General features: G+C 36.6%; 1 protein-coding gene across 3 annotated transcripts in view; it reads right to left on the reverse strand.

Moving 5' to 3' along the window:
* Window positions 1-24,988, reverse strand: part of LEPR (leptin receptor) — a 90,756-nt gene that overhangs the window by 54,225 nt on the left and 11,543 nt on the right. For 2 of the 3 annotated variants that reach the window (XM_064589011.1, XM_045897477.3), the window contains exons 2-4: window positions 17,317-17,376; window positions 11,990-12,319; window positions 9,736-9,859 (exon numbers count right to left, since the gene is read on the reverse strand). In XM_064589011.1, the coding sequence (XP_064445081.1) occupies window positions 9,736-9,859; window positions 11,990-12,319; window positions 17,317-17,356 (494 nt within the window). In that variant the 5' untranslated portion in view covers window positions 17,357-17,376. Of the gene's footprint in view, window positions 1-9,735; window positions 9,860-11,989; window positions 12,320-17,316; window positions 19,064-24,988 lie in introns of those variants that run through there. The other variant, XM_045897479.1, reaches the window with a different exon arrangement.

Here is a 24,988-nt window from a genome sequence, read left to right on the forward strand (position 1 = left end):
CTGTTGTAAATATCAAAGACAATTACATAAAAGTATTTTTGAAAACTTTAAAGTGCTATACCCCCATAAAATAACATTTTGAATTAGAGTTGGAATGACTTAGCACTTTCAATTTTATCTAAATCTCACAAAGCCAATGAAATGTCATTTTTTGAAAACATCACACTATGCCTTCTAGGTATTTTTTGAGTATTAAAATAAAAGCTTTTATGAAAAGGGTATGGAACAAATTGAGTAAATTGTGGTATTTTATGTCAGAAATATGCCTGTACAGAATTATGCTTTGATTGAAGAACTCCCAAATTTTACAGCAAAAATAGAACTAAACAGAAAATAAGGCATACATTCTTCACTAACGCTTTCTAAAGGACAGAAAATTCTAGTGATATTTTTCTTTTTTTTTAAAAAAAGTTAGAATTACACCGTCTTACTGTAGATGGTCGTATCAATGCCATTTTTTCTAAATAGAGTGGATATTTGTAGAATCGGGCTGATTACCAATTAGATTAACTATCTGGTTTCTCTATCACTTTACTGTTGTGTGTTCTATTTAATCAATCTCATTGTTAATTTCTTTATAATTTCAATATACACGAAGAAAACATATATACTATATATTTATAATAATGACTATATGTAATATATGTGTTTATTCTAGTAATTCATTAATTGTGATTTTTTTTTTAAAGTCATCTCCATTCAGAAATTTCCCAAACCACCCCAACAGACAATCTCATTATGAAACTCTAAGAATCAATCTAAAACTAATTTTCAAATGTTCTACACAGGGGTGAAGAAACTACAGCCCACAGGCCAAATACACCTGTTTTTTGTACAGCTTGTGAGCTAAGAATGGTTTCTTACATTTTCAAATGGTTTAAAAAAAAAAAAAAAAGGAAGAATGTCCCATGATACATGGCAATTGCATAAAATTCAAATTTCCGTGTCCATGAACGTAGTAATGCTTATTCATTTACATATTAACTATGACTACAAGGTTGGAAGAAAGACCTTATGGCCTGCAAAGTCTGAAATATTTGCTATCTGGCCCTTAAAGAAAAAATTTTCAATCCTAGCTATTGGCCAGAAACATTTTATACTCCCTACTGGTAGGAACTTGATGGACAAAGGACACAAAAATAGAGAATCCACATTAAATATATCATCACATTTCCTTGTATAGCATATTTACAATTTACATATACACCTTGGGAATCACTAATTTAATTTTCAAAATACCTTATGAGGGAACTAATATCACCTACTTTATAAGTAAGAAAGTGAGACTCAGAGACAATGTGGACCTGAAACTAGTCTGAAGTATTGTGCTTCCATGTTCCTTGCTCACTTCATTAAACCCAAGACGTCTTATTATCACAAGACAAATTTCCCTGTTACTGTGGCCACTTTATTATTTTATTTAGGGGATTAATACATTAGTGGCCACAACTAAAAAAGAATTATAATCTGAATCATCTTAACATTTCCATATATCAGAGCTTTAAAGAATTAGAGGATTATTTCAAATTACTTTTTCCTTGAAGAAAACATGAGATATTTCTCATATTTATGAGAGCATAAACTGCAAAGTTTGTATGAAACCTGGAAAGAGCACATTCGATCCTCTGACCTTTGGTCATATTATTTGTTCCCAGAATTATTTTTCTACGAATATATTAAAACTTCTCTAAGCAAAGATCTATGCTAAGTTATTACAGGAATAACATCAAATGGGTGCCACGCAAGTTCATAACTGTGACATAAACTGAGAGCAAACCATGGTGGACAAATGAATACATGGGAATTGTTTAAAACAGTATTAGTTTTGTATATCATTTGATCAAGTCACTTATTTTAAATCTCGGACTGGTAATCTATACAAATGTTACCCAAAAAATCTACTTTGCCAATCCCCCAAATTTCAAAGACCAAATTAGTATCCCAGACTAGTCTCATGATCAGAATCACCTGGAGCCTTGTTAAAAATAGATTCCTAGACCCTTCATGGAGAATTCAGTAGGTCTGGGACTAAGGAACCTGTTTTCAATAAGAGCCATAGATTGGTTCTCAAAGAGTTATCCCCAAACCACTAGCATCAGCATCCTCTGGAACTTGATAAAAATGCAAATTACTGGCTCCACTCCAGATCTCATGAACCAGGCCCAAATGAGAAGTAATGGCCTAGATAAATCTCATCAAGGAGACAAGTTTAAGAGGCATTTTGTAAAATACAAAGTACTCTTCAGATGTAAGATATTACCAAACAAATGGAAAATCAACAAGTATGAAAGGGCAAAAGAAAAGAGAAAAAGAAAAGAAGAAAACAAAACAAATGAACCTTAATGTATATCAAGTTAATAGTATAACCACATGGGTAGAGGGGGAGGGGAATCCTTTTTTTTTTTTTTAATTTTATTTATTTGACAGAGAGAGACAGACAGACAGCTAGAGAGGGAACACAAGCAGGGGGAGTGGGAGGGGGAGTGGGAGGGGGAGAAGCAGGTTCCCGGCTGAGCAAGAAGCCCGATGTGGGGTTCAATCCCAGGACCCTAGGATCATGACCTGAGCTGAAGGCAGACATTTAATGACTGAGCCACCCAGGCACCCCGGGGGAGGGGAAGCCTAATTAAAATTTTGGAACATAGTGTTTTGATCATGTAACTTTTAGCCTTAGCAAAGGCAAAATGAGTGTAAACAAATATTGTACTCTAGTTAGTATGCTTGTTTTTCACAGTAGTATAGGTTAGCAATTCCAAAACTACTTTACATGTGTTCTAGGACTAAGCAAATGGGTTAGATATTGTGGGAAAGGGAAGCCATGTTTCTTATTGCTGGGGAAAAAAAAAGAAAAGAAAAAAGAAAAAGGGAAGGGGGAGGGAAAAGGGAAAGGAAAGGGTGGAGGAGGAAATGGAGAGGAGAGGGGGCGGGGGAAAGGAGTGGAGGGGAGGGGAGTGGAGGGGAAGGAGGGGATGGAAGGAAGAAAGGAAGAAAGAAAAAAGGCTAGAATTGATCCTATGATTTTGGGCTAAAATGGGAGATATTATGGGTGCCCAGTTGGCTCAGTTAGTTGAGTGTCAGGCTCTTGGTTTAGGCTCAGGTTATGATCTCAGGGTCTTGAGATCAGGCCCTGGGTTAGGCTCCATGGTCAGTGGGGAGTCTGCTTGAGATTCTCTCTCTCCCTCTCCCTCTGCTCCCCCTCAACTCTCTCACTCTCTCTCTCTCAAATAAATAAATAAATCTTAAAAAATGGGAGATATTAGTATGAATACATGCTTTTAATATATGTATACACAGAGATATAGAAATATAGATTTGTGCATATACATATACATCATGTGTGTATTGCGTATACACATACATGTAACTAGCTCTGTAGCTGAGAGGGTCCAGAAACAACGCCACCCAAGTAATTTCTCTCCTCATGTTCATGTTTTCCTTTATATCCTTGAGCATGTGGAACATTGTCATGTCATCCTTGCCTGCTACTTTTATTATCCCTGTCATTTCTGGATCTGTTTCTATTGACTGATTTTTTTTCTCCTCCTGGCTAGGGGTTACATTTTCCTGTTCCTTCCCATGTGTAGTATTTTTTTACTAGATGCCAGACATTGTGAATATTACATTTTTGGGTGTTGAATTGTATTGTTCTGTTTTAAAGAATGTTGGATTTTGTTCTGGCAGTCAGTTAAGATACTTAGGCACCAGTTTGAACCTTTTTTTCTTTCAAGTTCTTTTGGGGAGAGAGTAGCCTTGACTCTAGGGCTAATTTGGCCCCACTTTTAGAATGTGGCTATTATGGGGTTTCTACTGACTGTCATTGATATTCACCAATCTGCTTGGTAGAAACTTTAATTATTCCTGGTCCTATGTAACTTTTGAGAATTGTTTAGCTTATAGTTCCTGGTGATTGTTCTCTTCCTAGTGTTTCTTGCCCAACTTAGTGTTTCTTACCCAACATCATGCGCAGATTGGTAATCAGCCAAGGGGACTCCAGTACTAATTGTGTGAACTCCCTGCTTCAAATAATCTGCCCCACAAATTCAAGCCTCCTTACACTCTCTGAACTCCTATCTCTGTCTCCTTGATCCAGCAATATCACTGGGATCCACTTGAGTTTCCCAGCCCTGTGCCAGGTTCTGGAAATTGCCTCTAGTCCAGAAAGACTAATTCAGGACTCATTTTGTTTCCTTTTCTTAGGAATAACTGATCTGTTCAGCTTTTGTCCCATATCTGGAAGTAGATGTTTCTTACATTTTATCAAGTTCTCTAGTTGTTTATGACAGAAGAGCAATCCCAGACTGTATTATTCCCAAAAATGGCCAGAAGCCATTTTTGTTGACTTTATATATTAACTTCTGAAAATATAATATATTCAAATCATTCAAAACTTGATTTTCTTTAAAGGAAGCAGTGAAATGGGGTGGTGACTTGATGGAATATGTGATCTATGTCTTAAATGGGAGTTATTACAGCATGTTATGAGCTGAGAAGAAAACTTGATAATGCAAGAAAGAGAGGGGATAATTGCAAGGGCCAAGTCCTTGAGTAAACTACAGGGGATGGGACTCAAAACAATGAGAAAGTGTTCACTTTAGATTGGAGCACAGAGAACTCATCCATGATTAAAGAAGAGAAGGATACTGTGTGGGCACTGATATGAGCAGGCTGGTAGGTTTGGGTGAGAAAGCAATTATAAGAGAACCTCTCCCCTGCTCCTGTTTTCCTGCTGACAGTCAAAAGCAAGGTCATCAGGGAGTGTCTCTGGCTCTCTCTCAGGGAAGCCAGCAGCCAGGTTGTAGTGTACCCTATGGAGAAATCCACATGACAAGCAAATGAAGGAGACCTCCAGTCCCAGCCGGGGAGGAACTTAGGCCTTCCGTCCAATGGCCCATGAGGAACTTGGAAGCCTGGGAACAGATTCTCCTGAAATTAAGCCTTGAAATAACTGCAGTTCTAGCTGACATCTTCATTGCAACCTTATGAAAGACCTCGAGGCACATGTTCCCAGCTAAGCTGCACCTGGATTCCTGACCCACATGGCCTGTGAGATGATAAGTGATTGTTGTTTTAAGCCACTAAACTTGGGGTAGCTTATTATATAGCATAGATAACCGAGGCAGGTATTGGTACCTGGAAATGGGATGCTGCCATACAAATACACCTAAAAATGTGGGAGTGGCTTTAGAACCAGGCGACAGACAGAGGCTGGAACAATTTGGAGAAGCATGCTAAAGAAAGCCTAAATTGCCTTGAACAGACTCGAGTGGAAATGTGGAGTTTGAGGATACTGCCAGTGAGGGCACAAGAGGAAGTGAGGAACATGGACTGGAAACTGGAGGAAAGAGAATCTTATGTAGGGGCAGAAAGCTAAGTCGCACATAGCGTGTGCCTCCTGAACTGGGCGATCTGCTGCAGGAAATTGCCAGGCAGGTGTTTGAAGGTGGCCTCTTGGTTTCTTCTTGCCACAAGAGGAGAGATACACATTGAGCAAAGGGCTGTTAAACACAAGAAACCAAGACTTGAGAGCTGCGAGATGCCTAGCCGTTAGAGATGGCGAAGATGTCACCGCCAGAAAATGGCTTCCAAGCAAAGATCAAAGAGAAGGTAGAGGAGGGCTTATCTCTAAGAGATCTTTGGGCTTTTATCTAATGGGGTGAACCCCAGTGAGATTCACAGGAGGCTGTGTGTTCTTGTGAGAGAACATGGTAGCAGAAACACTACTAGCTCAGACTGAAAGGGTACAAAATGAAACGAAGCCATTGGATTCTCAAACTGTGCTGACAGGAGGCATGCTGAGGAACACCCCCCCTCCATTGCAGAGATGTGCAGCCCTTCAGGAAAAAGAAACTCAGAAGGCAGAGCCAAGAAACACAGAGAATTATTCCTGAGGTTGAGGTAATAGAGGGAATAAGCCTAAGGTTAGGAGGAGGGGGAGATGGTCAGAGAGTGGGATCCTTGAAACTGAAATTACAGACAGAGCATGCTTACCAGTAATGGCAAGGTCTGGAGTAGGTCCACGAGAATGGGTGAACTAGACGGGGTGAAGAAACAAGAATAGGGAAAGTAAAGCCTTCAAGAAATTGAAGATCATCTATATGGACATGGAAATCACCAAGAACGCTGATGCGGGAATAGTAAAGAGAAAAAGTAAAGCAGGGGTTAACAGTTACAGAAGTCCAAACCCCTTGGATGACCCTCACTTATTCATCCATCTCCATTTCTCACCATTCCCCAGCTTTATAACCCAACCAGACTTACCTTTTCATATCCTCAAATGTTCAGATGTGACTGTGGGACCTTGCAAATGCTCCTCACTCTACCTGGTTCGTCCTGTGTCCCCTCGTAATCCAGACAGATACTTCTGCTGCCTGTCTGTATATGTTTTCACAAGTCCCTGTGTTTATTTCACCAAAGTGATTTCAAACTTTGTTATGCTCCTCGTCTTCACTGTTAGCTCCAGGAGGGCAAGGGCTGTGTCTGAGCTGTTCAACATGGTTGCCCACCCTCAGCTCAGTGGCTGGTGCACACAGCAGACATCTCATAATGGAAGAAAAGGATTTCTCTTCCGGTCAAAGATAAAGCAGTTATAAATAGCACATTTCTATGGTATCTCTCCTTTTGGATTCTTTACAAACATTAATATCTGAGCTCAAACAATGCTTTCCCTTGGGACATATTCATAGGGCTTTAAATCCCTTATAAACATTAGATTTTAGTTCTTTTAAAAAACATACTTATTTACACATGGAAGCATTTGAAAGATTTCTCTCAAGAATTCTCTAATGTCTGGAGAAGGGGATATTGATTTAAAAATTCTTCTTACAGTAACGACCTTTATGTATTTTCCCTCCCATGGAGGTCTTGTTCATTATACTGACCATCTCTTCCTCCTCATATGAAATTTCTTATTTAAATTATTTGGAGACATAGTGCCCAAAGATGCACACAACAGAATTCAAGACAGAAACAGCATGTAACAATGAGTAAAATGGACATATTAACCAAATTGTATAAAGGAGAGAACAATTAATGTGGGGGGGAAAAAAAGAAAAAAACCCACAATGTTTCTCAAATTGCATGCAATTGTGATAAGTTTTCCTGTGCTGATATTTTTAGAAACCTGAGTTCAAAATAAAAGCAGATCAGGGAGCCTGGGTGGCTCAGTCAGTTAAGATTTCCGCTCAGGTCATGATCTCAGGGTCGTGAGATGGTGCCCTGAGTCAGGCTCCATGCTGGGCATGAAGTCTGCTTAAGATTCTCTTTCCCTGGGACCCCTGGGTGGCTCAGCCATTAAGCATCTGCCTTTGGCACAGGTCATGATCCCAGGGTTCTGGGATCAAGCCCAGCATCGGGCTCCCTGCTTGGCGGGAAGCCTGCTTTTCCCTCTCCCACTCCCCCTGCTTGTGTTCCCTCTCTCCTGTTTCTCTCTCTGTCAAGTAAATAAATAAAATATTTTTTTAAAAAAAAGATTCTCTCTCTCCCTCTTCCTCTGTACCTCCCCCACCTTCTCTCTCTCCCTTTCTAAAAATAATAATAATAATAATAAAATAAAAGCAGGTCAAAAGAATCTGCTAAATTCATCATATGAACAAGTTAAAAATCTAGTTAATGTATCATTATTTTCTCATTTTTCTGGGTCTGACAATTTAGATGAATAGACCAGTGGCTACTTGGCTGAGTGAAGTGAAGTGAAAATTCTCAGCTGTAGCTAAGTTACTGTGCAATTTTGTAATGTTCTGATATATTCATGTGTATCTTTTTCTGAAAATGCATACCTCAAGACATAACTATAACCTATACATAATAAAATTTAAATCCTTACACATAGCCACAGTGCTTTAACCCCAAACACACTGCCCTAGCTTCCTGATAATGTTTGAAATTGTCTTGAATAGGCACCCAGAGAATTTCTGATCACCATCCAAAATATTTAGGTCATCGTAGGAATGTGCTACATTGCAAAGGAATTCTTTTCTCTGAGCTAAAATCTATTTTGCTCAATAAAGCAGGAAATTTTCTACTCCAAATTTCAAATATATCTCCATCCAAAAGAGCGCTTCCTTTCTTTCCTCATTACTTACAGTTGAAGTGAGCCTCCTTCATTTTGAGACGAACCTTCCATCTGTGCTCTTTTCCTGGAACTTGCTTATTTACATATTCACTCTCTGTCATAGATCTTGAATGGGTCCCCTCCCACCCTATCTTCAACCTTTCTCCCCTTGCTGGGTCATTATCTACAGACTCGAAATAAGCTCATTCTTTCCTGTCCTTTAAATGTCCACCCTTGGCTGTGCTTTACCAATTATTACTCCAACCTTCCCACTTTACAACCTCAGTTACTTTGTGGGCCTCTAGAGATCTATAGCTCAGTCATTTCTGTTGTGAACATGTATCAGGGTTTCCTGGCTGCCCAGCATTTGTCTGGAAAATCTAACATTTCGTACAGCTCCAACAGTGGCAGCTAGGAGCACATTCTCACCAGATAGTCCCATTCTGGACCTTGGCCCTAAAGAGAATTGCACAAAGAAGCAGGGGCTAGTAGGGGCTTCCAGGGTCATCTAGAATTCAGCGGCACTAGACCCCACCTAAGGCTTCCACAGCAATCTTGTGCTCCCACAGTTTCATGTACCTACCCAACATACAACAGTAACCACTAAAACTGAAGCCATGTGCATGTCTGCCCCAACCACTAGCCTGTGATGCCTCCAAGACAGAGATCATAACTCTTCTTTTTTTAACATCTTTAAGTTTCTTTTTTAAAATTATTTTAATTTACAAGGATATATTATATGCTGGCTAATTGAATTTAAATTAAAAAAATAAATTATTTTAATTTAAAATATGATTGTTCTAAATATATAATTAATATAATTATTTTATTTAAAATTTACATAACATAAAATTTACCATTTTGAGTGTACAGTCAGTGACAGTAGTATATTCACATGGTCGGGTAATCATCACCACCATCCAGCTTCAGAACTCTTCTCACCGTCCCAAACTGAAACTCTGCACATATTTAAACAAGAACTCCCCATTACCCCCACCCTAAGTCCCCGGTAACCACCATTCTACTTCCTATCTTGACTCATGTTTATATGGACAGTTTCTAGTACATCACCCCTCAATGGTATGATCTCAAAAACTGTAGAACTGAAAGAAATTAGTCTCTTTCTCCTTAAGCATCACAGAAAAGAACAAATTAGAAAAAAAATTTTAAAGAGCTAAAATTCACATAGAAATGATATGTATTATCACTAGAGTTTTTAGAAAACTTGAATGATGTCTTAGCTGGAATTATAAGTGTATGGCTATTTAAAACCACCATCTTGGCTCTCTAGCCACACAAATAAATATTGAGCACTTATATTTTTAAGCTAATAAAATGATCAAAGATGAGAAAAAAAATCTACCTGAAAAAGAAATGTATAATAACTTTTTCCCCTCACTCAGATATCTAAGACTCCTGAACTGAGTTCATCCTTCTTTCAGAATATGCCCATCCATAACTGCAGTGGCTTGCTACCTTAATCAACAGGAGGAGCAAAGAGGAAACCTAACAGAGATGAATACTGCATGAAAAATATATAAAACTGCCTTCTAGAAATGTACATACATGCAAAAGGAAATATAAGGAGAGGAGAGTTTTCATAATCCACTTCTGTATACGAAAGCTCTTGCATTAAAAAAAAATTGTGTTGTTGAAATTTCCAAATTAATTTATTTGGTACTTACAGAATATATAAAAGGTGGACTTTCAGGTCATAAGTCTTGAAAGGATTCTTAAATAATGTCTCCATATAACAGATGAATAATTTCAAGTCCTCTTTCATCCAGCACTGTATGTTCCAGTTTGCACCTGAATTAAAAATAAACTACATTAAATCTGAAAAACATTCTGAATAACTCAGTGAAAGAGAAGAACTAAATTAAATTTACCAGTGTTCTGATACAATTTCCATTACCTATTCTGAGAGAAAAAGAACCAGCTCTAACCAGTGGTATGTATCTGCCCAAGTCACTTAGCTCCTGAGGCCCCCAGTTTCCTTTTAGGTAAAATAAGACAGTTAAATTCTCAAACTTTTTTTTTTTTTTAATCTTGAACTACTTAAGTAGGACAAAAAGACCTCAAAAGTCACCTAGCTCAGTTCATGCTTGCTTTCCAGGAGAAAAGAAAATATTCAATATCAAGGTACCAGCAAATGTGGAGCAGTATTTATGTGTCTGCTTTAGCAATAAAAGCACAGTGATTCACATGTGAACTATGATTCATGTCTTAAAATCTTGTTATTGTAATATTATAGGCCCCAAATACAACCAATGCAAGTGTACTTCACCATGCACTGAAAAACTCACCTGGTAATAAATTATCGGTGATTTGTAATTTAAAAAGCAAGAATAGCAAAAACTAGAAATAATGGCTAATGTAAAACAATGCTAACATATTTCCCCAAACCTGAAGGATTTCTAGCTGGTAGGGATTTTATAACACTGTTGAGCCCTTATGAAGTAAACAGCATGCCTGGTAGAATAATCAGTTGAAATCCTCAGTAACCACCACTTAACCTACTAATTTTAGTTAAACTCACTAAGAAGTGACTAGTTATACAAGCTTTATTTATGTGTAAAATTTAAATCTACAGCATCATAATCACTCCTTTTGAAAACTGAAGAAAGTACTAAGATTTTTTGATCATTTCAAAGCTCATCACAAAGACCTTGCCTTATTAAATTCATCCTTGATATATTTAATAATCGCCAAATGGCTAAGTTCCCCTACAAATGAAAAAAAAAATGCCTCATTTAAAATTAAATGAATTGTATTAATTAAAGGCCATAGAATCATTTGGAGACACTAGGAGTTATTACTACTAACTTGTTTTAAAACTCTGATTTTATATTTATGCTTTATTCTTATTCCTAAGCTGATTTCAATAAACTGGAATGTTTCTTCCATCTAATCATTGATACTCAACCAGGGGCAATTTGGCCCTCGGGGGCATCTGACTATGTTTGGAGATATGTTTTGAGGAAGGAGCTACTGATTCTAAGAGGCAGAAGCCAGGGATGTTGCTAAACATCCTACAATGCACAGAACAGCCCCCATAACCAAGAATTGTCTGGCCCAAAATGTTAATAATGTTGAGAGTGAGAAATTCTGATTAACTCTTTATAGGACTGCTATACTTACGTGTGCCTCTGTTTTCATATTGTAGGTCTCTTTGTATTACTGAATCAACTGACTCTGCTCTGTTAGCTTTTCCAGAAGGCTTGGAAATAATTTTTTGGTTTTGATTTCCAGATGCAGAATTATTAACTACCCTAGCCACATTCAGTATGCATTATACTTAAACAACAAAACACCCCTTGATTTAAAATACATAATTGGCTACAGAGAGATTCCTCGCTTGAACAAATATTACTCATAAGTGTTTTAAAATTGAATTCAACAGTTCAATATTTTTTCAAGATTTTATTTATTTATTAGAGACAGAGAGACAGACAGACAGACAGAGAACACGAGCCGGGGGTCAGGGAAAGGCAGAGGGAGAGGGAGAAGCAGACTCTGCACTGAGCAGGGAGCCCGACAAGTGGCTCAATCCCAGGACCCTGAGATCATGACCTGAGCCGAAGGCAAACACTTAACCTACTGAGCCACCCAGGCACCCCCAAAGGTTGAATATTTTGAATATTTTATCTATTCAACAAAATGAGGTGTGCTTTTTCTATTTTAAAGCAAATTTAGAAGATTACAAGAAATGGATTTATAGGTAAAAAAAGTTCCCTCATTGCATTTTTATAAGATATAAAATAATTTGGGGCTCATTAGTTTTGTCACATGATGAATCATAATTTTATTACTATATAAAATGATGATATGTATTAAGAATCCCATCCATATTACATCTATTTCATACAGGTTTCAGAGAATGAAAACATTTTGTTTAAAACAGTTAATAGGTAATGCTTGGAACATCAATATACTTACCTATTTGTTGAAAAACTAAAGAATTCACTGTTGAAACAAATGCCTTCCCTTCAATGTTGTCTGCATGTACAGAACAGTTTTTATCTTCCTTGCTCCAAAAGCAACAGTGGAAAGTTGTTTTGGAGGATAAGTTAGAAAAGTAGGTAGTACTCGAATTCAATTTAGCTTTGACCACTGCCTCATAATGTTCACTCAAATTGGAAGTGTTCTTTGAGATTCCGGTTGGCAAGAGGAAGTCATAGGTTGTATTTGTTGGCATGCAAGACAGCTTAAATCTCCAGGGAGTGATCGGATATGCCAAGTTAAATGCACTTGTCAAATAAATAAATTCTGTTAGGATATTAAAAAGACACACAGAAAAACAATCATTTTGACTAAGACATAAATAGGAAGTATCTAAGATTAAACCATGTAGTGCTCAATTATTTAACTTTCTACTTGTTCAGTCTCTGCCTGATGCAGAGCTCTGTGCTTCCATTATACAATGGAAGGTACATTAATTTACTGAGATAACTTCATCCGTTAGCACCTCTTTTTGGAAATTCATGCTTCATTTTCCTGATTAATCTAGCCTTCTATATTTATATTTTAATGAAAAAATTATAGCTAAATATTTCAATTACTTTTTCTAAAAAAATTATTCTAATGAACTTCCAGTATAAGTGGGAAATATCTGGATGTGCAATTATATAAACAAATATTAAAGTGCTGTTTTAATATTTCTTAAAGAAAATAATACCAAAATGTTAGCACTACAAGTGTTTTTAGAAAGGGTTTTTCTTCAGTATCAGGACAGCTGGATAATCTCTTGAATCTACCCATGATCCTCAGATATATGACACTGTCTAAGACATGTCTTTAATGCACTCTCCAAGAATCAATGTACAATGACAGGAATATTCCATTGCTGATTAAAGACAATTCATTTCATTTTTTGACATATAAAAATTAAGAATAATTATATAATCTCATACCCCCAAAATTCTCAAAAGTGGTACTTGTTTTTTTAATAAGTAATTGTTTGAAAATAAAATAATTAATTCTCAATAATTCTTTCTTTTTTTTTAAAGATTTTATTTATTTATTTGACAGAGAGAGACACAGTGAGAGAGGGAACACAAGCAGGAGGAGGAGAGGGAGAAGCAGGCTTTTCCCCTCTGAGCAGGGAGCCCGATGTGGGGCTCGATCCCAGGACCCTGGGATCATGACCTGAGCCAAAGGCAGATGCTTAATGATTGAGCCACCCAGGCGCCCCAATAATTCTTTCTTTTACAAGCTACTCATATAATTCAACAGCCGTGTTGCCTCACATACAAACCAAAGCAGAATGAGAATTTGGAGAATTTTGCATGGACTTTCATGGAATGAGAATTCTGAAGAATTAGGGTAAATGTAAAAATGTAAGAAAATAGCAATTTTTAAAAAATCAATTCACAAAAAATGTTTTAAATCATAAAGGTAATATATATGAAAATATCTAAACAATATATAGGTAATGACTGTTAAAGTTTGATTTCTAAACTTCTCCATAAAAATAAACTAACAAAAATATATCAGATGCAAAAATTAAAGCAAACATGACTAACATGACTAATACTTTGCCCACACTGATAACAATTAGGTATCATAATATCACCAAAAGTGACTCCTCATTACAATTGTGTTCCTTTGGACTTCATCTTTCTAACATATGTTTCTGAAATTAGCACATGTCAATAAAAATAGGTTATTTCTTTGATTTTACAAAACTATGAATATTTGTTGGTGTTAATTAAAAGCACATTTTCTAGCTGCACATAGAATATTTAGTTGGCTGAACTGAAATGAGCCTAAAATCCTCAAAGAAGTATTTGAAATGTAAAATGTAATAATGAATGTCATAGACATAGCAACTATTGAATCAGTTTAATTAAAAGATGGTTCTATTTTGCATGCTTCTTTTGCAAATAATATTTCTTTCCCTCCAGATGAACCCTAAACAGCCAGGAGTCCAGAATTTTATCTGAAGGCATATGTTATCATGGTAACAACATCCCAAGAACTCTTGTGATTCACAAAACTTCATCAAACAACAAACCTTTCAGAAAGCCAATGTGAAACACATTGAGCGGAGCCTAATAAAAATTAGAAAATATAAGAGAGAATGAGTATGTTGTTACTTTTTGATAGTCCCTTGTGGCATCGTTTTTTTGAAATCTGTTAACAGTGGAGTTATGCTGGGTATCTTCTGTAAATATATAGATGGCTACAAGGAGAACGAACAGTATGCACAAGGAAGACTTGTAGAGAAACTCTTAAGAGCACCTTCAGATTGGATTAGCCAAGGAGATGCTTAGAACACACAGGTGGACAGCTGGATAATCTCTCAATATGGTTGCCAGATAAAATGGGTTTTGTTAAAAATAGCCTGACTTTAGTTTTTTTTTAAGATTTTATTTATGGGCGCCTGGGTGGCTCAGATGGTTAGACGTCTGCCTTCGGCTCGGGTCATGATCCCAGGGTCCTGGGATCGAGTCCCACATCGGGCTCCCTGCTCAGCGGGGAGCCTGCTTCTCCCACTGCCTCTCTCTCTCTCTCTGTCTCTTATGAATAAATAAATAAAATCTTTAAAAAAAAATTCTTAAAAAAATATTTTATTTATTTACTTGACAGAGAGAGAGAGCACAAGCTGGGGGAGATGCAGGCAGAGGGAGAAGGAGAAGCAGGCTCCTTGCTCAGCAAGGAGTCTGATGCAGGGCTCAATCCCAGGACCCTGGGATCATGACCTGAGCTGAAGGCAGATGCTTAACTGACTGAGCCACCCAGGCACCCTTAGCTTAACTTTAATTTTAAAATACTTGGAACAGAGCCTAAATTAGATGATTTGAGGGTTGTTTTTTTTTTTAATCAAAATATCTCTACAAGTCAGTAAGAAACTAGTGAGAATAGTATGCTCAATAATCATTGGTGGGGTACCTAGGTGGCTCAGTTGCTTAGGTGTCTGCCTTCCACTCAAGTCATAATCCAGGTTCTGGGATGGAGCCAGGCCTTGGGCTCTCTGCTCAGTGGGGAGTCTGCTTCTCCCTCTCCCTCTGACCCTCCCCCTCCCCCACTCATGCTCTTTCTCTATCTCAAATAAATACATAAAATCTTTTTTAAAAAGTCATTGGCAATGGGTGACTAATTTCAAACAGAAGCATGCTATGGTTCACAGTAGTTAAAATCACGACATTAAAAAATCATCTGTAAGCTTTCTCTTAAGGATATTCCTGCAATGGGTAGGAGGAAGACTAGCATACATTTAATTCTTCTTCTGGTGGTATTCAAGATGGAAATTTTCAATGTAAACATCATCCCTTGATAATATCCCCTTATAACATTACACTTGTCATTGTCTACTGGAGTTATAATGTGGAATAGCTTTTAAAATGGCATCTCCCTTCCATTTGAGAATAAATCCATTATTTTGTGTCATAGCGATATATTTTACATACTACCACCAAGTAAACTGCTCCTTGATACAGAGAGTTAGTTTTAACTATCATCTGATATATATACATTTATAATTTAATAATGCTACATTTACTAAATTAAAATTAAAACATTCAAGCATCACCATATCTTCCTTCTACAAATGTATAAGGGTGTTAGTGTACATAAATAAACTTTCTGTACTGTAAAAGAAAACAAAGTTAAGTAGCAAACAATGGGCAGGAAGAAAAAATTTGCAAAACATAATAAATTGTTAAGGGTTTGTGATGATTAAGGTTATGTGTCACTTGTCCAGGTCCATGGGGTGCTCAGTCATTTGGTCAAACAGTAGTTTGGGTGTGTCTGTGAGGATGCTCTGGATGAACTTAACATTTGAATCAGTAAAATGAGAAAAGCAGATTGCCCTCCCTAACGTGGACGGGCCTTATCGATCAATTGGAGACCTGAATAGAACAAAAAGGCTAAGTTAGAGGGAATTCCAGCTGCCTGACTGACATCAGTCTTTTCCTTCCTTTGGACTCAAACTGAAACATCAGCTCTTCTTGGGTCTTAAGCCTGCAGTATCCAGACTGGAACTTATCCCATCGGCTCTCCTGGCTCTCTAGCCTACCAACTGCAGTCATGGGACTTCCCAACCTCCACCATCTTGTGAGCCAAGACTTTATAATAAATCTCTTTCTCTCTCTCTATAAATTCTCTTGGTTCTGTTTCTTTGGAGAACCCTGACTAATACAGTACTAAATATCAGTGACATTTTAGAAATTTTGAAAACTCATGAAGATAAAATCCAGCAACAAAATGGTCAAAGTACATGATTTAGAAAATTGCGTAAGAAATATAAATTGTCAGATGAACCATGAGAGACAATGGACTCTGAAAAACAAACTGAGGGTTCTAGAGGGAAGGGGGGTGGGAGGATGGGTTAGTCTGGTGATGGGTATTAAAGAGGGAACGTTCTGCATGGAGCACTGGGTGTTATACGCAAATAATGAATCATGGAACACTACACATCAAAAACTAATGATGTAATATATGGTGATTAACATAACAAAATTTTTTTAAAAAAAGAAATATAAATTGTCAATAAACAGTGCTCAACCTCACAAATAATCAAGTAAATAAAACTGAAATGAGATGTCATGTTTTCCTTATCTGACAGGGCAAAAACGTGGAAGAATGATCATATACATCTTTGACAGAAATGCAAGGGATAGCATTCATGTACTTTGTGTTGGTACTGCAAATGGTACGAAATTTTGTGGAGAAGATTTCACAGTACCTATCAAATTTTTAAATGTGCATACTATTTAACATAGAAAGTCCTCTCTAATAATTAATCAACAGGAATATTCTTCCAAATATACAAAGATATATGTATGGATTTCAATGCAGCATTATTTGTTACAGATAAAGAAATGTCTATCAATGGGGAATTGGTCAAGTAAATTAATAATTTAAGGTATAGTCATAAGTTCTTTGTTATGCAACCATTAAATGAATAAGCATATCAGTAAGTACTCAGTAAAAAAAAAAAAAAGTTGTCATGATAAATTGAAAAGCTATTAAGCAGAAAAACACAGAACAATAGACATAGACCAATTCCATTTTTGCAACCATAGACACGAATTGTGTATGTTTGTGTGTGTTATAGTTCTGGAAAGCTACACATCAGGTTGGTCCAGGAGATTGAGAAGGGTTTTCATTTTCACACTTACACTTTTGTTTGGTTTGTATTTTTATACATGAGCATGAGAATTTCTAACTGCAGACAGGAAATTCTGCTAGCCAATAAAAGAAACAGGATCCTTAAGGGCAAAATCTCTTATATACGGACATTTAAAAAGCTAATTACTTACCCCAATGTAACAAAGCCACACAGAAATTTTGACAAGTCATCTTACTTCAGAGAAGTAGACCTGAAAAACAGTACATCTAAAACAAATACACACACAAAACACCCAAAACACCTGACATCTATCGATACAAGCTGTCTGGGAAAATATAAAAGGAAAAGGATTATGAATAAGTCTTTAAATTTTAATACTCTATAATAACTCTGCATCAATATCAGAGAAGCGTCTCACATTAAAGTATAGCTAGACATTATAGATTCATTCCCGTGCACATACTATCTTACACAGTTAAAATATAAGCCACATATTCATATATGGCATATTCAAAAAATCTTTAATGTTCCTTTATGCCATGACAAACCAGGACAGGCATCACAGGATAAGACCAAATTTTTTACTAAACAAAAGTGTTCGTAAGTTTGATTCAATATGTACACAATCTAACATTAATTTTTTTATACTCAGTTCCTAAATTTCTCTTATTTTCTAAAGCCATTACATTTACTGTGATACTACAAAGCCAAACAGTTACAGCATAGGTATTGACCGTATATTTATTTCCAATAAAGATGACGAAATTTCCCTGTATGCTTTTGGAAACGCCTAGTGTTTATTTGCAGATGCAGTAATACTCACACTGGAGAGTTATCAGAGTAATCTAAGGAAAGGTTGATGGCTTAATATATCCAAATGATAGGGTGACTTCAAGAGACAAGCTTTCCCATGAAGTCTACTCAATTTGAAATACATCTTGAATAAGATTGCTCATACTAGGACATCATGAATTAGAATGGCAGCGTAATTTTAATATATTGGGCTTCGATTTGTAATGAAAGCCTAAAGGCTTTTGTTGTTCCAGTATTTTTTGTTATCTCAAATTGGGGATTCAGTTCACTACACAACGTTAATCTGAGGTTAAAAGTTCTGAATTAGGTGTCAGGAGTCTTGAGTGCCAATCTAGTATCTTCAACTAATCAGCTGTAGGACTTGGGACTTCAACACTCTAGACCTCAGGTTCCTCGTTTACAAATCCCCCTGATGGATGAGCTGTACAATCCCTTTCAGAGCTTCTCATGATTCTGAGAGATTTTATTTTAAAATAGAAGTCACAGCTTTACCACAAAGAATATTATAAAATACGAAGTGAGAAACATGTCTCATAAGTCACATCTGAGAATTGGTACCATGTGATGAGTAAACAGGAAAACATGTTTGTTTAGTTCCCGACTTAATAACTCCCGGGAAGAAAAGGGATGAGCATAAACATTTTACAGCCTGATCAATTTGTTTTTCAGTCTCTCGGTTTTTCGTCAGAAGTTTGGTTCTTTATACACTGATATCACAATGTGTCTTTAGGATTTCTAAACGTCTGTTCAGCCTTTGGACTCCTCATTATCGAGTCATATGAATTTTTTGATACCTGTTTCTGATGCAAAATTCTCTCCTAAGGGGAGGTTGCTGGGGGGGGGGCGGGGAATGGGTGAAATAAGTGATGGGGATTAAGATTGCACTTGTGTTGAGCACCGGCTGTTGTATGGAGGTGTTAAATCACTAAATTCTATACCTGAAACTAATATTACACTGTATGTTAACTAACTGGAATTTAAATAAAAACTTTCAAAAAATATCTCCTAAAATAAACCCAAGTGCAAGTTTCATAGTCAGGATGTGTCACAGATACAACATACCAGACTAAGTGTTTTGAATGAACCAACTGGTGGCAAATAATTCAGTCCAACAATTGATTTGACTCACTTTTAACTCAACTGATCTGCTGAGTCAAATGACCGAATAGATCAGTTGTTTTTGCTTATATAAGACAAGCGTTCTTTTATTTAATGTTCCATGCAAAACACAAACTATTCTTATGGTTTGAATTCTTGCAGGCAGGTTTCACTCTTACATAACAGAGAAACAATCACAAAAGTGAAAAGGGCATAGATGCAACCTTGAAGAGAGTGTGAAATATGGTCCCTGATATAGACTCAATGAGGCAAATATTTATATGACCCTACATTGTACCAGAAAGGAACATAAAGAGGTTTACAAAAACACAAATAATACCCCCCCCAAAAAAGGGCAGAAATCTTTAAACTGTGAGGAAAAAAAACAAGCAAAGGGAAAACTAATGGTAAGAAGACCAAAATAAGTGTAATATACAAAATACCATTCAGTTAAATTCACTTTTTAAAGATGAACTATTAATTTCCTTTATGCTTTCTTATGATCAAATTGTTCAACCATAAATTCAGAGTACTTTTAAGTAATCTCTACACCCAACATGGGGCTTGAACCCACAACCCCGAGATCAAGAGTTGCATGCTCTACCGACTGAGCCAGCCAGGCGCCCCTTCAGAGTACTTTGAAAACGAAACCAACAGCTTAGGGGAAATGTTCAAATAATCCTAACACTAAGAACAGAAAGAAATTTTTGCCTGAGTAAATTCAAAACAGGTAACATCCTCATGAACATCCTAACAGTACCAGACTTTCATGGAAACGTCACACAATTCAACAGTTTCTCAGCCCCTCCACTGCTAGTACTCTATTCTAAGCCACCATTATCTCTTCCCTGGACAGTCAGAAGTACCTCCTAACTGGTCTCCCTGCTGCTACCCTTCCTCTCCAGTTCAGTCTATTCTCAGTGCAGCATCTAGAGTGGTCTAGATCATGTCTGGCTTGCCCCAAACACTATAGTACTCTCCTTTTCACTCTGAGTACAAGTCTGAGTCCTGCACAGAGCTACAATGTCCTGGATCTCGAGTGCCCCTCTGACCTCATCAACTACTGCTCTTCCTTTGTTCAAGTCACCTTCTCGGAACCTTTCCTGACTAGCCCATCACTCTCCCTCTCACACAAATAAATAAAATCTTTCCTGACTAGCCCATCTAAAATTTCAACACCTTCCCCACCCCAACACGCATATCTGCTGTTACTGCTGAATTTTCTCCTTATCACACTTATCATACTACCTAATGTGAATATGACTTCTTGTTTTTCTTGCTTATTGTCTAACTCTCCCCACTAGAATGTAAACTCCACTAGACCAAGAGATTCTTTTTACTATTTCCTTTTCATCATTATATCCTTCACACTCAGAAGCCTGCCTGTCACCTACTAGGTGCTTTCTGTATGAATGCTGAATGAATGAGTGAATGAATGAATGGCATGATATGACTCTTGAAATATTCTTCAAAATAGTCTGGCGGCATCATACTAAGAAAATAACAATCTTCAAAAGATGCATTCTATGGATAACAAAGATGTCACACACACACCACACACACACACACACACACACACACACACAGAGAGAGGAATATTATGCAGCCATTAAAAAGGAAGAAATCTTGCCATTTGTGAAACATGGATGGACAACATAGATGCTAAGTGTCATAAGTCAGACTGAGAAAGACAAATACCATGTGATTTCACTCATATGTGGAACCTAAAAAAAAACAAAACAAATGAATAAACAAACAGAAAGCAGAATCAGACATAAATACAGAGAACAAACTGATTGTTGCCAGGCGCCCCCTTAACCATTTTTAAATATGGATCTTGTTGGGGTGCCTGAGTGGCTCAGTCGGCTAAGTGTCAGACTCTTGATTTCGGCTCAGATCATGGTATCAGGGTTGTGAGATCAAGCCCCATGTAGAGCTGCATAGCAGAGTCTGCTTGGGATTCTTTCTCCCTCTCTCCCTGCCCCTCCCTTCCCTCACTCTCCCTCTCACACAAATAAATAAAACCTTTTAAAACAATAAATAAATATGGATATTGTTGAGAATTTGGTAAGAGCAAGGTACCAATTGCCAGGAGGAGACACATACACCCAAAACTAGGGCTATAATTTCAGGGGGTTAACACACTCTCTGAAATTTATCCAAAGCTCCCAGATTAAGAGTTCCTGATGTAGATAAATAAATGGAGTCCACATTCCTCAGGCAATCCTCCATAAGTATAGCTCCTATAAATTGAGCCACTGATAAACATCAAGCTATGAGGAGTTTGAGATTATATTGCCTAACGTTCCCCCTGGAATATAGTCATTCTATGTTGACAGTTAAGATGAATAATGTGTTTTATTTGAAATCTTCATAAAATATACGAAGATTCATTCATAGACTGATCTAAATGAGCCATCCATAACACCTAGATGTGCAGTCCGTAATTCAATTTTCATAATACACCAGAGTAAGCATATTAAACACATCACTGATTCTTGAGTTATTATTATAAACTTCAAACAAAAGGAAAAATCAAAATCTATATTCTCCTGAATTATCATATTATGGGTTTTCAGAAGAAAATCAGACTTAACTTCTATCATAGAAAATTCTTTGTGTATCTTTATGTATCAAATTCTACTTAAATATAAAGCAGAATAGTCTCAATTAGTGTTTGAGTGGAAGAAAGGAAATTATTTACAACTTGCTCCAATGATCTCACAAAGTCTCTAGGTTTGTAGAAAAGTTTATGAGTTAGAAAAGCAATTCTGACAATTCTGTTGCCTTGATGAGTAAACTCAATGAGCGCCATCTGCCACTAATTCTTGCTTTTACTTTCCGCTAGAGAGGTGCCCATTTTTCACTGAAACAACACTATTTAAGTATTTTATTTAAATATAAATGAAAAACCCTATTTCTTCAAGTGTCAAAATAAATATAGCCTGGTCTATCTCTACTAACCTTGTCATTCTTCACTTAAGACAGAAATTGGTCATGCTATTCCTTCCCATCAAGTAGCTGTTAAAGACTTACTTTAAAATTAAAAACAAAAACAAAAAACCTTCCATCATCTTGGCATAAGCATTTGTCACTTTGAAAACTTAATTTCAAGTGTTTTAATTCCTGATATGACTCTAATTATGTGATCTTGTTGCACATTACTTCCTTGAAAATACAGAGGGATAAGCTAGAATTCAGAGACTTAGGTACCAGAAAGTCAACAAAGTTGAGTAAGAATAGGCATCTTACCTACAAAGTAATTTAAAAATCTGTACATAAATTAACTCATTTAATTATTAGCTAACTATTTGGTACAATATAAGTTACCACACAAGGGACTAGAAATATAAAAATTAATAAGAAATCATCATTTATTTTAACAAGTAACATTGTTTTATGACTTTTTTATATATCAAAGTTCTATAATACCAATATGCGTAAAGTAGCATGGGACTTCACATTCAAGATGACAAACTGAAGAAATAAACTGATCTTCTCTTACTCCTGAGATGTCTTTAGTATTACAGTGAAGTAAATCATTATCAACCAGTAGAACAGAGAATGAGAGGGGACCAGCAGCAAAAGAGAGATTTAAACAAATTTCTGGAAAATGAAGCAAAGATTAATGAAGTAGAATGAAGGAAGTGACTACGTAGGATATTTGGGGAAGGGGCTGTCATCAACGAAGGAACAAATTTATTTAGCAAAACCCTGGAAATGTTCTGAATGGTAAAGGGTAGGGTGATGTGGGGCCAAAAGAGACGGTTTTGGTCTGCATATGAATTATCTGACTTTCTTTATCCCCTCATGAACAATTCACAGCAGCCAAATCTAACTCCCTGTAACTGTCAGAGGAGTGATTTACAAACAAGAGAAACAACTCTGGCTAGTTTAATAGAAAAAAAAATTAGTAAAATTATTGGGTACCTCACAGAACCTCAGTGACAGTCAGAGAACTGACTAATAAAGCACATAGCCAAGAACCTCACCCAAAATCCCATGAAAATTGCTCTAGAAAAGATAACCCTGCTACCATGCTAAGACATTGCATGTTATGACTGAAGCCTCAATGCCTACTACCTCTGAGTTCCTCTGAGCTCATCTGTTCTTCCATATCCCACATTTCTGATCTAAGATTTGGCATGAATGCCTCTCACTGATTCAGCCTAGTTCACAGTCTACATATAGGCAGCCAGGAAACTTGGGAAAATAGGGATTTATAAGGTAGGGAAATCCCCAAACAGAGACAAAATATCCAAAGTTGTCAAATAGCCAAAGAAAATAAAAAATTGTTCCATATACTCCTATATATTAAAGGAGTTAAAAAGCACAAGTTATTTGAGGAGAACTTGGGCTTTCAGTATAGACTTGACACGAACATGGTAAAGAACTTACATGTTCTGATATTTAGGGGGAAAGACCTTCTGCATAAAAGGCAGCTCCCCACTCAAGTGCCTAGAATAAAGCCTATCAGTTGACAAACACTGCCCATACGCACAGAATTCACATTTTTCCTGTTTTTCCCCTTAACAGCCATGCTGAATGGAGACATGAACTAAGACATGAAGACTTCGGCACAATGAAAAAATTTTGTAAAAAAAAGGAAAGAAAACCTACCACAGAGGATATAGATAAATCAGAGTAGAAAAAATAGCTTTAACAAATGTTCATGAGTATCTTCAAGGACATTTTCAGAAGACGTTGCATCCATAAATTCAAAGATTGCTCTGATAAAGGAATCATCCTCAGAAGAAAGAGCTTTGGAAAATCATATGCATAGTTGCAAAAACATTTTTCAGTAGAAATGTTAGCAAACACATGTGCATAATTAATTCCTCCCCAAAAGGAAAAAAGAGGAAAAAAATGCTTAAAAAAAAAAAAAAGGTCAAATGATCCATATCCAACCAGTAGTATTTCCAGAAAAAGAGAATAAAGAGAAAATGATCAATGAAATAATATGAAAAACTTTTCCAGAGCTGGTAAGAGACACAAGTTTCCAAACTGAAGAAAAAGTGTACCAAGTACAAGGAGTAAGAATGGGAAAAATATCCATTGCTAAACATATCACTAAGAAATTACAAAAGAGCAAAGAAGAGAAGACAGGAAACGTTTCCAGAGAAGAAAAACATCTCTAAAAGAATGAGAAACAGAATGGAAGCAAATGTTTTATACCGAAACAATGAATACAGTGAAACAATGAATACTATAAAACAAATGTTTTATACCAAAACACTGGAAGATAACCCAGTGACGCCTGATGGAAAATTACTACAGTAGAAAATTCTACTACAGTAGAAAATTCTCTCAATTTTCATAGGTTTAGACACCCAAATAACAGCTGCTGGATAAAGTAAAATGGGAAAATCTGAGTCTAGCAAGTATCAGAGCAAAGCAAATATATTTTCAATAACACGATGACTAAATTTATATCCTATGAGTCTCTTTCTCAGAAGGAATTTTACAAGGTATTCCAGCAAAATGAGGAGTAAACCAAGAAAGAAGGATTCAGGGATTCAGGATTCAGGAAAGCATGACTACAACCCAGTTGAATGCTCCAAAGACTTGAGAATGACCAGTCCAGACAGCAGATGACCCCTGAAAGGAAATGGCCAGAAGGAAGGCAGGAATGGAGGTAACTCAATGCGTAATATGATTCTGAAGCTGCAAAAATTTGACAAAAACAAAAACAGAACCCACAGAATAGCACAAGGGAAAAAAGGAAGTCATATTTCAAAATTGAGGCCACTGGGCCAAATAAGAATATGAGTTCATGGTCGTCAAAAAGAAGAATTAAATGGATTCCAAAAAAATAAAGAGAATGAATAAAAACCTGAAAATTAAAGGTATAATGAAGAAGGCCCACCTACCTTCTCCCAACAAGAAAAAATCATTAGAAAAAGCTTTACAGAAAGTCCTGATCTAAATATGAATCAAAATAAAATATGGCA

The sequence above is a fragment of the Mirounga angustirostris genome, unplaced genomic scaffold, assembly GCF_029215605.1.
Source record: "Mirounga angustirostris isolate CCGP_5_RB_7025 unplaced genomic scaffold, mMirAng1.0.hap1 SCAF_4, whole genome shotgun sequence".
NCBI lineage: Eukaryota > Metazoa > Chordata > Mammalia > Carnivora > Phocidae > Mirounga > Mirounga angustirostris.